Source organism: Camelus dromedarius, chromosome 7 (assembly GCF_036321535.1).
Source record: "Camelus dromedarius isolate mCamDro1 chromosome 7, mCamDro1.pat, whole genome shotgun sequence".
Classification (NCBI taxonomy): Eukaryota; Metazoa; Chordata; class Mammalia; order Artiodactyla; family Camelidae; genus Camelus; species Camelus dromedarius.
The window spans coordinates 19704011-19718157 of record NC_087442.1 but is presented as its reverse complement, the minus strand read 5'-3'; the positions used below and the strand labels follow the sequence as shown (position 1 = coordinate 19718157).

At 34.5% G+C, this 14147-nt stretch overlaps 1 protein-coding gene across 3 annotated transcripts in view; it reads right to left on the bottom strand.

The window, feature by feature from the left end:
* COPG2 (COPI coat complex subunit gamma 2) overlaps positions 1–14147 on the bottom strand; it is a 127803-nt gene that overhangs the window by 110642 nt on the left and 3014 nt on the right. For all 3 annotated transcript variants that reach the window (XM_031455367.2, XM_064487361.1, XM_031455368.2), the window contains exons 4-5: positions 12060–12131; positions 597–676 (exon numbers count right to left, since the gene is read on the bottom strand). In XM_031455367.2, coding sequence (XP_031311227.1) covers positions 597–676; positions 12060–12131 — 152 coding nt within the window. The remainder of the gene's footprint in view (positions 1–596; positions 677–12059; positions 12132–14147) is intronic.

The following is a 14147-nucleotide window of genomic DNA, read 5'->3' as shown; positions in this document are numbered from 1 at the left end:
AATTTCCTTTTTTTGGTTACTGGTGAGAATGACTATTTAAAGATATTTAGAGGGGAAGGGATAGCTCAAGTGGTAGAGCACATGCTTAGCATGCATGAGGTCCTAGGTTCAATCCCCAGTACCTCTTCTAAACAATAAATAAGCCTAATTACCTTCCCCCCAGGAAAGGAAAAAAAAAAATTAAAAAAAAAATTTAGATCCTTTATATCGATTATTCTATAAATTATTGCTGAGAATATTTTTGAATATAAGAGATTTTTATATATTACAGATGCTAGTCTTTTGATGTACTTGTTATAAACGTTTTACTGTATCATTTACTTTTTAGTTTTGTTTATAAAGGTTTATGTACATTTTAAAACATAATCAAATCTATTAGCATTATTCTCTGTGACTTTTTTCTTTGTTTTATTAGACAGAGATGGTTTTCACACGATGACAACCACATTTTAGAAAAGAATGCTTTAAGACATTATATTCTTTTAAATTTCTATTGGCTTTCTTACAGTCAAAAAATAAAATTAATAGAAAGAGAAAAACAAAATATTCTACTAAATATATAAGTATGTCATCCTAGGTTTTAATTATTCACATACCTGCTTGTAACAATTATCACATCCTCAGAGATGTTGGCCATTTCTTTGATGGTAAGGTAGCACATTCGTCTCAATGTTTGCTGAAAAATTATTTACAAAAGGCAACAGGTTAACGCTTGTCTTGGAAAACATATTTTTTTGAATTCTTAAAAAACATATACAGAAACCTGCAGACTCTGTTATCCTCAGCTCAGCATATTTTCCCTTAAGGTATTTGTGGCTATATAACCAACTTCCATTTTCAATTATCAAGATTTCTAGATGGCTATCTGGATCCAAAATAAGTGTTTAATAAAATAGAGTTTCACCTACCCTGCCTCCTCGCCTGGATCCCTGATTTCATTCATACACAGTCACACTCAATGTTAGAAGCTGTGGTTCCTCTAGCCTGTCTAGCCTCATTCCCTACCAAATAACTTTAAATTTCTTTTAAGTAGTAAAAGTCAAATACATCAGACCCAGCTCCAGAACCCAAGCTGTAGAAAGGATCTGGTGGAGACTACTGAGCCCATTGAAGATTCTCATGGTAATTAAACACAGAAAACAATCACCCCAGGAAGAGAAAGCCAGCATGGGGCAGATGAATGTGGCAGATCACACCCATATGAAGCTACTATGAGAAGAAAGCAAAAATTAAAGAATCAAAACTTTAGAGCTAAAGAAAATTTACACTTCTTCCCCAAACAAAAATCTACTGTGAATTAGAATAAAACTAGAGATACAAAAAATTAAGCTAAAGGACAAAAAATGGGGGCTCATCACTGTTAGTCACTGGGGAATAACAAATTAAAACCACACTTCAGATACCACCTCACACCCACCAAAATGGCTAAAATTTAAGAGTGACAATACAAAATGTAGGCAAAAATGTGTTTGTAACAATTAAAACATACTGCATAGACACACAAAAAAAGCTGAATTAAATAGAACAAAAATTTAAATATGTAGCCAAGGGCAAAATAAAGGGAAATTCACAGATGCCAAGAATGGAAAAATAAACTCATAGTGACAGAAGTACAAGTCCAGGGTCTTGCACAGGATAAAGTATCTAAAGTCTAGGAAGGATAGAATTTTAAAAGGTATATTCTTTAGGCACAGAGAAAATTATTCTAGATAATAACCCATAAATACAACAAAGAATGAAGAGTTAAAAAAAAAGTGGTAAACAGTAACAAGAAAATGTGGTTATTGGCAAAAGAAAAGACAAATTGATTAGTGGAACAGAAAACACAACCCAGAAATAAACTCATATAAATATAGTCAACTGATCTTTGACAAAGGAGCAAAGGCAATGCAATGGATCAAAGATTGTCTCTCCAAAAAATGGTGCTGGAACAACTGGACATCCACATGTCAAAAAATGAATCTAGATGCAGGCCTTATACCTTTCACAAAAATTAACTCAAAATCAGTCACAGACTTACATGTAAAATGCAAAACTGTAAGACTCCTAGTAGAAAAACACAGGAGAAAAGCTAGATGACGTTGGTTATGTATGGTGATGACTTTTTAGATACAAAGCCAAAGGCACAATCCATGAAAGAAATACCTGATAAGTCAAACTTTATTAAATTTAAAAACTTCTCCTCTGCAAAAGACAATTTCAGGAGGATGAGAAAACAACAGACTGGGAAAAAATATTTGCAGAACACATATCTGAGAAAGGACTGTTATCCAAAGTATACCAAAACAAACAAACAAAAAACCCAACCTTCTTAAAAGTCAAAAATAAGAAAAACAACCTAACTTTAAAATGGGCCAAAAACCTTAACAGATACATCACTTAAGAAGATCAACAGACGGTAAATAAGTATATGAAAAGATGCTCCACATTGTATGTTATCAGGGAAAGGCAAATTAAAACAATAAAACAACCACTACTCCCCCAATAGGACGGTCAAAATCGGGAACCCTACCACCACCAAATTCTGACAGGGATGCAGAGCAACACATCTCTTTGCTGGTGGGAATAAATATGGTACAGCCTCTTTGGAAGATAGTTTGGAGGTTTCTTATAAAACCAAACATACTCTTAACATATGATCCAGCAACTGTGCCCTCTGATATTTACCCAAAGGAGCTGAAAACTTACATTCACACAAAAACCTGCAAATATTTATAGTAGTTTTATTCACAATTGCCAAACTTGGAAGCAACCAAGATGTGCTTTAGTAGGTGAAGAGATAAACTATGGAACATCCAGGCAATAGAATATTATTCAGTGCTATCAAGCCATGAAAAAACATGCAGGAAACTAATGCATATCACTAAGTGAAAGAAGCCAATATGAAAAGGGTACATGCTGTATGGTTCCAACTACATGACACTCTGGAAAAAACAAAACTATGGAGACCATAAAAAGAGCCATGGTTGGCAGGTGTTGGGGAGGGGGAGGAATCAAGGAAAAATAAGCAAAGCACAGAGGATTTTTAGGGCAGTGAAAATACTCTGTATGATATTTTAATGATGGCTATATGTCATTACACATTTGTCCAAACCCATAGAACGTACACCACCAAGAGTGAACACCGGTGTAAACTATGGACTCTGAGTGATTATGATGTGTCAGTGTAGGTTCATCAACTGTAGCAAATGTATTACTCTGGTGGGAGATGTTGATAATGGGGTCATCTGTGCATGTATGGGGAAAATCTCCGTACTTTCCTCCTAATTTTGCAGTGAACCTAAAACTTACCTAAAAAACAAAGTCTTTTTTAAAAAGTGGTAAAGACATGGGTAAATCTCAATGAGTAACAAAAATCCCACAAAAATGATGTCTGATATATAAATATCTATGTATATGTAAATGTTCGTGCATGTACGTGTGTGTGTTTACACATACAGAATACAGATGGTCCCCAACTTACAATTTTTTGACTTTACAATGGTGCAAAGGTGATGAGTGTTCAGTCGAAACTGTACTTTGGATTTTTAATTTTGATCTTCTCCCCAGCTAGTGATGTGCTGTACAATGCTGTCTCATGCTGCTGGGCTGCAGCACCTACCTAGCTGCAGCTCCCAGTCAGCCATGGCATCACAAGGGTAAACAACCAGTACACTTACAAACATTCTGTACTCATACAACCACTGTTTTTCACTTTCAATAAAGTATTCAATACATTTATTGTAAAATAGGCTTTGTGTTAGATGACTGTACCCAGTTATAGGCTAATGTAAGTGTTCTGAGCACACTGAAGGTAGGTTAGGCTAAACTAAGATGTTTAGTAGGTAGGTGTATGAAATGCATTTTTGACTTACCGTATTTTCAGCTTACAGTGGGTTTATCAGGACAACTTAGGATGGGTTTCTCAGAGGAAGATCTGTCTTAGATTTTGCTAAGTCAAAAATCTTCGCTGTGACTTTTAGGATAACCACTAAAAGAACTGCCAGACTATTATCACACATGTTACTGATGCTCTGTTCACTTTTATCGTCTTTTTTCTCTCTTCATTTCATTTTGGACAGTTTTCTGTCTGTCTTCAAGTACACTGACTGTTTTTTCCCTGTAGTCTCTATATCTGCTATAACCCCACACAGTGTATTTCTTAATAATTTTTTAATATTTGATACACACACACACACACACACACACACACTTTGCTTTATGGAGAATGCATCTGGGTCTCTCTGGATGTCTTCTATTTTGTTCCTCATTCTTGTTATGTCTTTCTATACATTCTTAAGCATACAGACCATATTAATAATATTAATAATAGTGGTTTTAATGTCACTGTCTGCTAATTCCATCATCTTCATCATTTCTAGGTTCATGTCTGTCGATCCATTTTTCTCCTGGTATGGATAATACTTTCCTGCTTCTCTGCATACCTGATAACTTTTTATTGGATGCTGTACATTACAAAGTTTATGTTGTTAGGAGCTGGATTTTGTTGTATTCTTTCATACAATGTTATAAAAGTTTACTCTGTCATGAGGTTAAGTTACCTGGGGGCAATTTTTCACCTTTGAGGCTTCCTTATGAGCTTTTTAAAGTCTTTAAGGCTAATGCATTCCCATTACTGAGGAGTACCTTTCTGAGAACTATACCAGATGACAAGGTCTTCCCACTCTCACTGGTGGGAATATGAACTATTTTTAGCACTGTGTCCTGGTGATTTTTTTCTTTGGCCTCAGGTAGCTTTCCTTTTACATATGCACAGATCAGTTTTTAATCTAAAGATTCAGGGGCAGACCCTGAGCAGATGGCTGGGAACTATCTCTTTTCTTTCTTTCCTCCCTTTTTCCCTCTCCCTCCACCTCCTTCCTCTCCAGTACTCTGCCCCACAAATTTGAGCTTTCATGGTTTCCCCAAATTCCTTCTGTTTTTTCAACTCAGAGATGGTTAGGCTCCTTTCAGTATTCTCTCCCTGACCTAAGAACTATAACGTGCCTCTGGGCAATGAGCTGGTACAATCCCAGGGCTGACTTTGTTTTTCTTTTTCTTCATATCACAGTCCCAGAGTGTCTATTAATCTAATTAAGTCTGAAAACAACTGTTTTATATATATTATATAATATATATATATTATATATATATCAGTGTGTATATATATTTATGTACATTTATATATATTATTTTCTAGGTATTTATGGCAGAAGGGTAAATCTAGCCCCTTTACTCCATTATGGCTGGAAACAGAACAGAAATGTATTCTTAATATCAAAACATATGGTGAATTATCTAGTTACTCTTTTATTATTGATTTCTAACACTAATCCAGTGTAGAGAACACAAGTTATTCAATTTCATTCACTTGAAATTTGTTGTGTCTTGTTTTGTGGCTCAGTATTAGTCAATTTTTGAAAATGTTCTCTGTGCTCTTCATTTACATTTAATGTGATAATGCTATATCAGGGTCTAAATCTACCATCTTATTATACAATTCATGTTTGTCCTGCTTGATCTGTGTTTCTTTTTCCTTCTTCTGGATTGATTTTTTAGCATTTTTTCCTACAATTACATGCACAGGTTAGAAGAGAAAAACAACAGATAAAAATCAATAAACTAAAAGCTAGTTCTGTGAAGAGATTATATTTATAAACCTTTAGATAAACTTCCCAGGAATAAACGAGAGAAGAAACAATTTATTAATATCAAAATGAAAAAAGAGACATCACTAATGATCCTACAAACATTAAAGGAATAAGGAAATATTATGAACAGTTTTATGCCAATGAAGTTCAACAATTTAAATGAAATGAACAAATGCCTTGAAAGACACAAACTACCAGAGATCACTTAAAAAGACACATGATCTGAATAGCACCATATCTATTTCTTTTTAAAGTAGTTAATCATCAAAAACGTTCCTACAAAGAAGATGGTTTCAAAAGTAAATCCTACCCAAACATTTCAGGAAAAATGAATAATGATTCTACAAAAAATTTTCCAGAAAGCAGAAGAGGAAGAAACACTTTTCAATTCATTTTACAAAGCCAGCATTATCCAAATACAAAACCCAAACAAAAATACAAGAAAAAACTATAGATCAATATACTTCATGACCACACGCTCAAAAATCCTTAACAAATTTTAACAAATGAAAACAAAGATTTTATATTTTCCAGGAAAATAAATGCATCTCACTATATTAACATACTAAAAAGCAAAAACCATGATAATCCAATGGACACAGAAAAAGTATCTGACAAAATTCAATACCCATTTTTAAAAAATCTCCCAGCAAACTAGAATAGAAAGGAACTTCCTCAACCTAATAAAGGTCACCTATGGAAAACTTAGAGCTAACATCATAATTAATGGTGAAAGATTAAATACCTTCCCTCTAAGATCAGGAACAAAGCAAGGATGTCCTCTTCCATCACTTCTATTCACACTGTATAATAGTGCAAGAAGACAGTAAGATAAGATGAACAAATGCATACAGATTGGAAAGGAAAATGTAAATCCTAAGGAATCTCTAGAAATACTCCTAGAACTAATAAATAAATTTAACAAGATCACAGAACAGAAGTCAATACATAAAAATCAATTTAATTTCTGCAGACTACCTACAAACAATACAAACACAATAGTATAAAAATATTAACTACCTTAGGGATAAATTTCACAAAATATGTATAAGACCTGTATGCTGAAAGCTAAAACACTGCTGACAGAAATTAGAAACCTGAATAAATGGAGATATATACCATGTTTGTTGAGCAGAAAACTAATTAATGTTACAATGTCAGTTCTCCTCAAATTGATTTAAAGTCAGTGCAATCACCATCAAATCCCAGCAGCTTTTGTAGAAATGGACAAGCTGATTTTAAAATACATAAAGGAATGCAAAGACCCTAGAAGAGTCAAAACAATTTTGAAAAAGAAAAAAATAATAAAATAGGCAAACATGCACTACTTGATAAAAACTAACTATAAAGCTATAGTAATCAAGACAATGTCGTATCAGAATAAGAACAGACAGACAGATCAATGAAACAAAACAGAATGTTCCAATGTGTCAGCATAGCTCAGTCATCATCATTTCTTCCCTTTCCTCCTCCCTCCATATTGATACCCAATTATTCCAGTAGAAAATGTTAAGAAAATAAAGTAGGAGGAAAAGGAGGAGATGGTGAAAGAAGAGGAAGGAGATGAAAAGAAATTCAATCTTCACTTTATATCATGTACAAAAACAAACTCAAAATGGATCATAAAGTAATTTTAAGACACAAAAACTACAAAATGCCTACGGTAAAAAGCATAGGAGAAAATCTTTGTGACACTGGGTTAGGTAAAGATTTCTACAATACACATCAAAAGCACAACCTATAACAGAAAAGAACTGATGAACTCTACCTTATCAAAATTAAAACATCTGCTCTTTGAAAGACTAAGAAAATGAAAAAATAAGGCAAAGACTGTGAGAAATTACCTGTGAAATATCTGATAAAGGACTTGTATCCAGAACACAGAAAGATCTCTCAAAACTCATTAATAAGAAAATATACAACCAAATTATTAAAAATGGGCACAAAATATGAACAGGTCCTTCATCACAGGAGATATATAGAAGGCAAAAAAAAAAAAACACATGAAAAGATGTTTGAGATCTTTAGTCATTAGGAAAATGCAAATTAAAGCTACAAAGAGATACCACTACACACCTATACTAAAATTTTTAAAAAACCAAAAACACAAAAAAGCAGACAATATCAAGTGCTGGCCAGACTGCAGAGCTATTAGAACTTTCATACAGCGATGGTGGGAATGGTACGGTTACTTTGGAAAATGGGTTGGCAGTTTCTTACAAGGTTAAACATACATACACCTATCATATGACCCAGCAGTTCCATTCCTAGGTATTTACCCAAGAGAAATAAAAACTTAGATGTTCTAGAACCTGTACATGAAAGTTTATAGTAACTTTATTCATAACCACCAAAAAATAGGAACATATCAAATATCCTTCAGCTGGTGAACAGATAAACAAACTGAGGTACATTCATACAATGAATTACTACAATAAAATAAAAAAGAGTAAACTGATACAAACAGAGTAACATGGACAAACTTCAAACGTGTTATGCTAAGTGACTGAGAAGAAGACTCAAAAGGCTTCATACAGTATGATATCACTCTTATGACTTCCTGGAAGGGCAAAACTATTAGGGAAAAAAACAGATTAGTGGCTCCAGGGCCTGAGGATAGGAGGTATAGATCATACAACAGGGAACTTTTTGGAATGATGGAAATGTTTTACATTTTGATTGCAGTGATGATAATATTACTGTATGCATTTGTCAAAACTCATAAAACTATACCCTATAAATTGTGCTTAAAAAAAAAAAAAAGAGAGACAACAGCACAGGGGTAATTGAACGAACAGGCAAGCCACAGACTGGGAGGAAATATTTCTAAAACACCTATCTGATGAAGGTCTTACATCCAGAAAATATAAAGAACACTTACAACTCAATAAAGGGAAGATTAAACAATCAGATTTTTTAAAAAAAGGTAAATTTTGAACAGACACTTCACCCAAGAAGAAAAACGGAAGGCAAATAAGCATATATTTGCTTAGTACAGGCTTAACACATTCATCATTAAGGATACACAAACCCAAGAATGCTACTTCTAGATGTTAATCAAAGAAAATAAAAACATAGGTCCACACAAAGACTTGTACTTGAATTTTTTAGCAGCTTTGTTCATAATATCCATAAACTGGAAACAACTCAAATATCCATTAACTTGTTTTGGGGGTTTTGTTTGTTTTTTATTGTTTGCTTTTTATTGAAGTGTAGTTTCAATGTTCTGTCAACTTCTGGTGTACAGCATAACAGTTCAGTCATACATATACATACATATATTCATTTTCATACTCTTTTCATTGTAGATTACTACAAGATATTAAATATAGTTCCATGTAATATACAGTAGAAACTTGTCATTTATCTATTTTATATATACTAATTACTATCTGCAAATCTCAAGCTCCCAATTTATCCCTTCCCACCCACCTCCCACCCCACCCCCTGCCGCCAGTAACCATAAGTTTACTTTCTATGTCTGTGAGGCTGTTTCTGTTTTGTAAGTAAGTTCATGTGTCTTTTATTAGATTCCACATATAACTGATATCATATGGTACTTTTCTTTCTCTCTGGCTTACTTCACTTAGAATGACAATCTCCAGGTCCATCCATGTTGCTGCAAATGGCATTATTTTATTCTTTTTCATCACTGAGTAGTATTCCATTGTAGGAATATACCACGGCTTCTTTACACAGTCATATGTCAATGGACATTTAGGTTGTTTCTATGCCTTGGCTATTGTAAATAGTGCTGCTATAAACATTGGGGTACATGTATCCTTTTGAATTAAGGTTCCCTCTGGATATGTGCACAAGAATGGGATTGCTGGACCATATGGTAAGTCTATTTTTAGTCTTTTGAGGAATCTCCATACTGTTTCCATAATGGCTGCACCAAACTACATTCCCACCATTAATGTAGGAGTGTTCCCTTTTCTCCACACTCTATCCAGTATTTATTGTTTGTGGACTTTTAAGTGATGGCCATTCTGACTGGTGTGAGGTGATACCTCATTGTAGTTTTGATTTGCATTTCTCTGATAATTAGCAATACTGAGCATTTTTCATGTGCCTACTGGCCATTTGTGAATGGATAAATAAATTAGACTACCTTCATACAATGGACTACTTCTCACAATAAAAGTGAACAAACTACTGATACACACAAAAACTTAGATCAGTCTCAAAAGCCATAGATAGGTTAAGTGCAAGAAACAAGACATAAAATTCACAGAAGACTATATACTAAGTGATCAAATTTAAATGAAATTCTAGAAAATGCAGAACTATGTTGTCAGAAAGTTGATCAGTGATTGCCAGGAGCTAGGGTTTGAGGGAGGAGACAGACAACTAAGAAATATGGGGGCGCATTCTAGGCTGATGAAAAGTTTCTCTATCATGACTGTGGTAATGGTTCCATAACTCTATACATTGGTCAAAACTCACAGTTGTACACATAACTGATGGATTTTGTTGCATATTTAAGCTTATTTTAAAAATTAAAAACAAACACTCAAAGATGATTGATTTTTTTTAAAGGCTGAAATAGAATTTTAAACCTATAAATCAGTAGAAGGAATATAAACAAGCAAAGAATATAAACAGACAATTCACAGAATAGGAAAGTAAAATGACCACTAACCATATGAAAAGAGTTTCAATTTCAGCAGTGACATTAAACACAAATTAAAATCACAAAGAGATGCCATATCATATTCTTCAGAATGGCAAATATTTAGGTCTTATAGTAAGAAATTATTATTAGAAGCAGGTGAGGATTTGGAGTAAATCAGCGTAAATTAGTACAACCCTTTAAAGATCAATTTGACAAGATCATGTAACTAGCATTACCCAGAAATTCCATTTATAGGTATCTACCCCTGAAAAATTCTCATTACATGCACAAGAAGACATGCACATAAACATTATGTGTAATGTCATTTGTAACAGTAAAAAAGTGGAAGCAACTTACAGATCTACCAATGGAAGAATGGATAAATAAATAAGAATACAGTATATTCACACACTGGGATTCTATACAGCAGTAAAATGGAATAAAGTAAACATACTTGTAGCAAGTGGATAGATCTCAAAAATATATTATGACCACTAACCTGAAGGGGCCATTCGTCCTGCCTAACAATCCTATATTTCCCCAATCCATTTCCTAGAAAACTATTTCATGTCTTCTCTTAATACAACTTCTGGCCAGAGGCTTTGAGTTTGTCCTCACTGTTTCTTTCCTGCTCTGCATCCTTTATCCTGCTGCACGTCCAGTTCTTCCTAACTGCCAGCCCTCTGAGCAACAGCAACCTCTGGCCTACCACAAGACACCTGGAGCGAGGAAATCACAGAGCCACAAAGAGGCACGTGGGCTGAAATTTCCAAAAAGCATATCCTGCAGGTGGTGGACAATGCAATACAATGCAAATTCAATTCACATCTTTGTGGGGCATCTTATGTTAAAGTTAGGACCTTGATTAAGAAGGAGAGGCCCTGAAAATTGGAATGGAGACACATGGGTAGATTCTGATGAAGCTGAGTACCTTGAACCTCTAAATTCCTCCAAGCCTCCTTGGCAAGGAGAAGTGGTCCTTCATACCCTGTCTGAGGAATGTGTAATGACTTCCCCTGAGATAGTTGCCTTACATGGGACTGCTGATGTTCCTAAGGACCCAATCCCCAAACTTCTCATCATCTAGACACGTAACCAGATTCAAATCCAGGAAAGTCCTCGGGGTCAGGCACAGTGTGGCCTGTGAAGATATGCAATACATACCAAAAGAACTACACAACTTGTCCAATTTATGTTAATAGAAAGCTGAGAAATACAGATCCCAGAATTCCCTTCTCTGTGTGGTTCTGAGTGAGAACTCGGCTAGAAAGAAGTATGTGCCACATGTGGAAGACAGAAATGAAGCAGCAGCCATTATGCTTGAAAGTCAGTGTGGTCTAAGATAATGAGAGACAGATGCAGGGATGTGGCAGCTTTAGTTTGTCCTCACTCTTCTTTTTTCCTGCTCAGCATCCAGCTCTTCTCAACTACCAGTCCTGCTGGCCAACAGCAACCCCCAGCCCACCAGAAACTTCGTTAAGAACTTAGAGGTGTAGCAGCTATGTCCACTAACCTCTACACTGGTCCACCTGTGCAGTGCCATGCCAGAAGCTGGACATTAACAGTTTTCATGATCACACTGTAGACCTGTGAGTGAATAGCTTTCAACTATATACTTAAGTTCTTTCCTTTTCATATGTCTTTTAATGAGCATTTATGAGTTTCAAGAAGAGAAACAATTTTTAGGTAATTTTAAACATTTCAAGCAACCTTCTCTAATTTGGAACACTCTAAGCTCTCTCCCAAGAAAAACAAATAAAAGGAGCACTCTTAGCCTAAAAGAATTAAAAAAAAAAAAAAAAGGGACTTACATCATTAGATTGAAACAATCGAGTCATTGCAAAGAAGGCTTCTGTGGCTTCCGTAGTTCCAAAATGTTCCCCCTAAGGAAAACAACTGAATTTAAAACAATTTCTTAAACTCAAAAAAAAAAAGAAAAGAAAAGAAAAGAAAATTGAGGATTTCTTTTTGTTTCTGCAAAGATCTTTTAGAACTTAGGAGAAAAATCTCTTTATAAACATTGTGCCTCTTTACTATTTTTCTTGCTTTTAATTTATAAACCCACATAGCCAATTATCCATTCTTTATTTAAAATAACTCAGTATCACACACCATGCTATAAAAGTTCTAGAACAGTGGTCTCTAATCTTTTAACAGGAAATGTTTAATTTCCCTGTAGAACTGCTGATTTACAAGGAGGTAGAAAATGATAAAAAGTTGAGTTCCTAGTAAGAATAGGATGTTATTGTTACACTGCCTAAGAGCAGAGATCATACCTCATACATTTCTATAATCCAATGCCTACTGCAAAGCCTGACATATCATAGGAGCATAATAAATATTAAACTGTAAAAAACGATCTGTTAGGAATCCCAGAAAACATGGTAAAAAGGAACCAACTATAAGGGCAGGAATCAGATTAGCTATATAAAAGTGTGGCTTAAAGGGCTACTAATAGATCTCAAGACACTGGCTCAAGGCCTTCAAAATATGCTTGGATCAAAATTTTAATGTGCTTAATAAATCATCTGAGGATCTTCCCAAAATGCGATTCTGATTCAGTGGCTCTGGGATGAGGCCTGAAATTTTCCATTTCTAACTAGCTCCCAGTGATGCAAATGCTGCTCATCTGGGAACCACGTATTTTTGAGTAGCAAGGTGTTAGATAATTTATTTCATTAATAGTCAAAATACTGCAGATCACAGACCACCTGAAACATTACCATTTCAATATGTAATCTTCATTAACAGTAATCCTATATATTAGGCTCAATCACTTTTCACTTCAACTCTCACAAAGAATGGAACTAGTCTTCAATCTACTTGTCACAGGCATAAGAATAAGCAAATTAAAAAAAAAAAAGAATAAGTAAATTTTGATGAAAAACTTTGAAAGTTTAGGATTAAAGACAAAGTATAATAAGAGTTTACAGTCACTTAAGTCAGAGTACCCAACCTGCTTATCAGCAAGAGATTTCCTTTTCTTTCTTGCATATTTATTGAATACACAGAAGTCTATTTACTTTGGGTCATACTAGTAAACTTTAAGTCCCTACTTTTTCACTTGAAACTCAGAGAATATATGCATATGTCAACTCTGATAGAAACCTGTCTTTTTCTGTAAAGCACTACCAAGAACTAAGCAAAAAATAAAACTAAGGTTCCCAAATCTGTTCACATAGTTGAATGTGTTTATTTATCAGACTGTGCAAGTAATTTCCTCATCAAGATAATCATATGTTTCAACAGGAGACACCCATCAAAGCAGTATTGGCTAATATAAAAACATACGCTTCTCTGAACCAACATCAACTACTCAAAACTCTGCTTACAGAATGGAGTTAGCCAACTTGGATACAATGGGTGCTATGAAAAGTTAAATCAATGTAACTTTGCCTTAAATGTTTCTAATATGACATCACAGGAGGATATGTTTGTGAACAGACATTTTATTTAAAAGCATGTACTTGTTGCTCAGTCTCCATCTGCAAACTACAAAATTTTATGTCTCTGGATGACGTCTTCAGTCATGAAACATAGTAAAGTAAAAATATTCTCATGGAATTCAAATTGGAAACCACAGTCTTCTGAGCACTGCATGTAAACCACCTAAGCTACACTGTGTGTGTGTGTGTGTGTGTGTGTGTGTAAACCACAGTCTTCTGAGCACTGCATGTAAACCACCTAAGCTATACTGTGTGTGTGTGTGTGTGTGTGTGTGTGTGTGTGTGAATCTAAGAAACAAAATCACATTTTCTAAGGCCCTAACATCTCATGGTATTTTCTAGTCTGAAGCAACAAAACAAAATACAAGAAACGAACAAAAAATAAATTAATAAAACCACACACAAGAAAAAATAAAATAAATAACAATAAGAGCAAGTGGGATCTATGCTTCC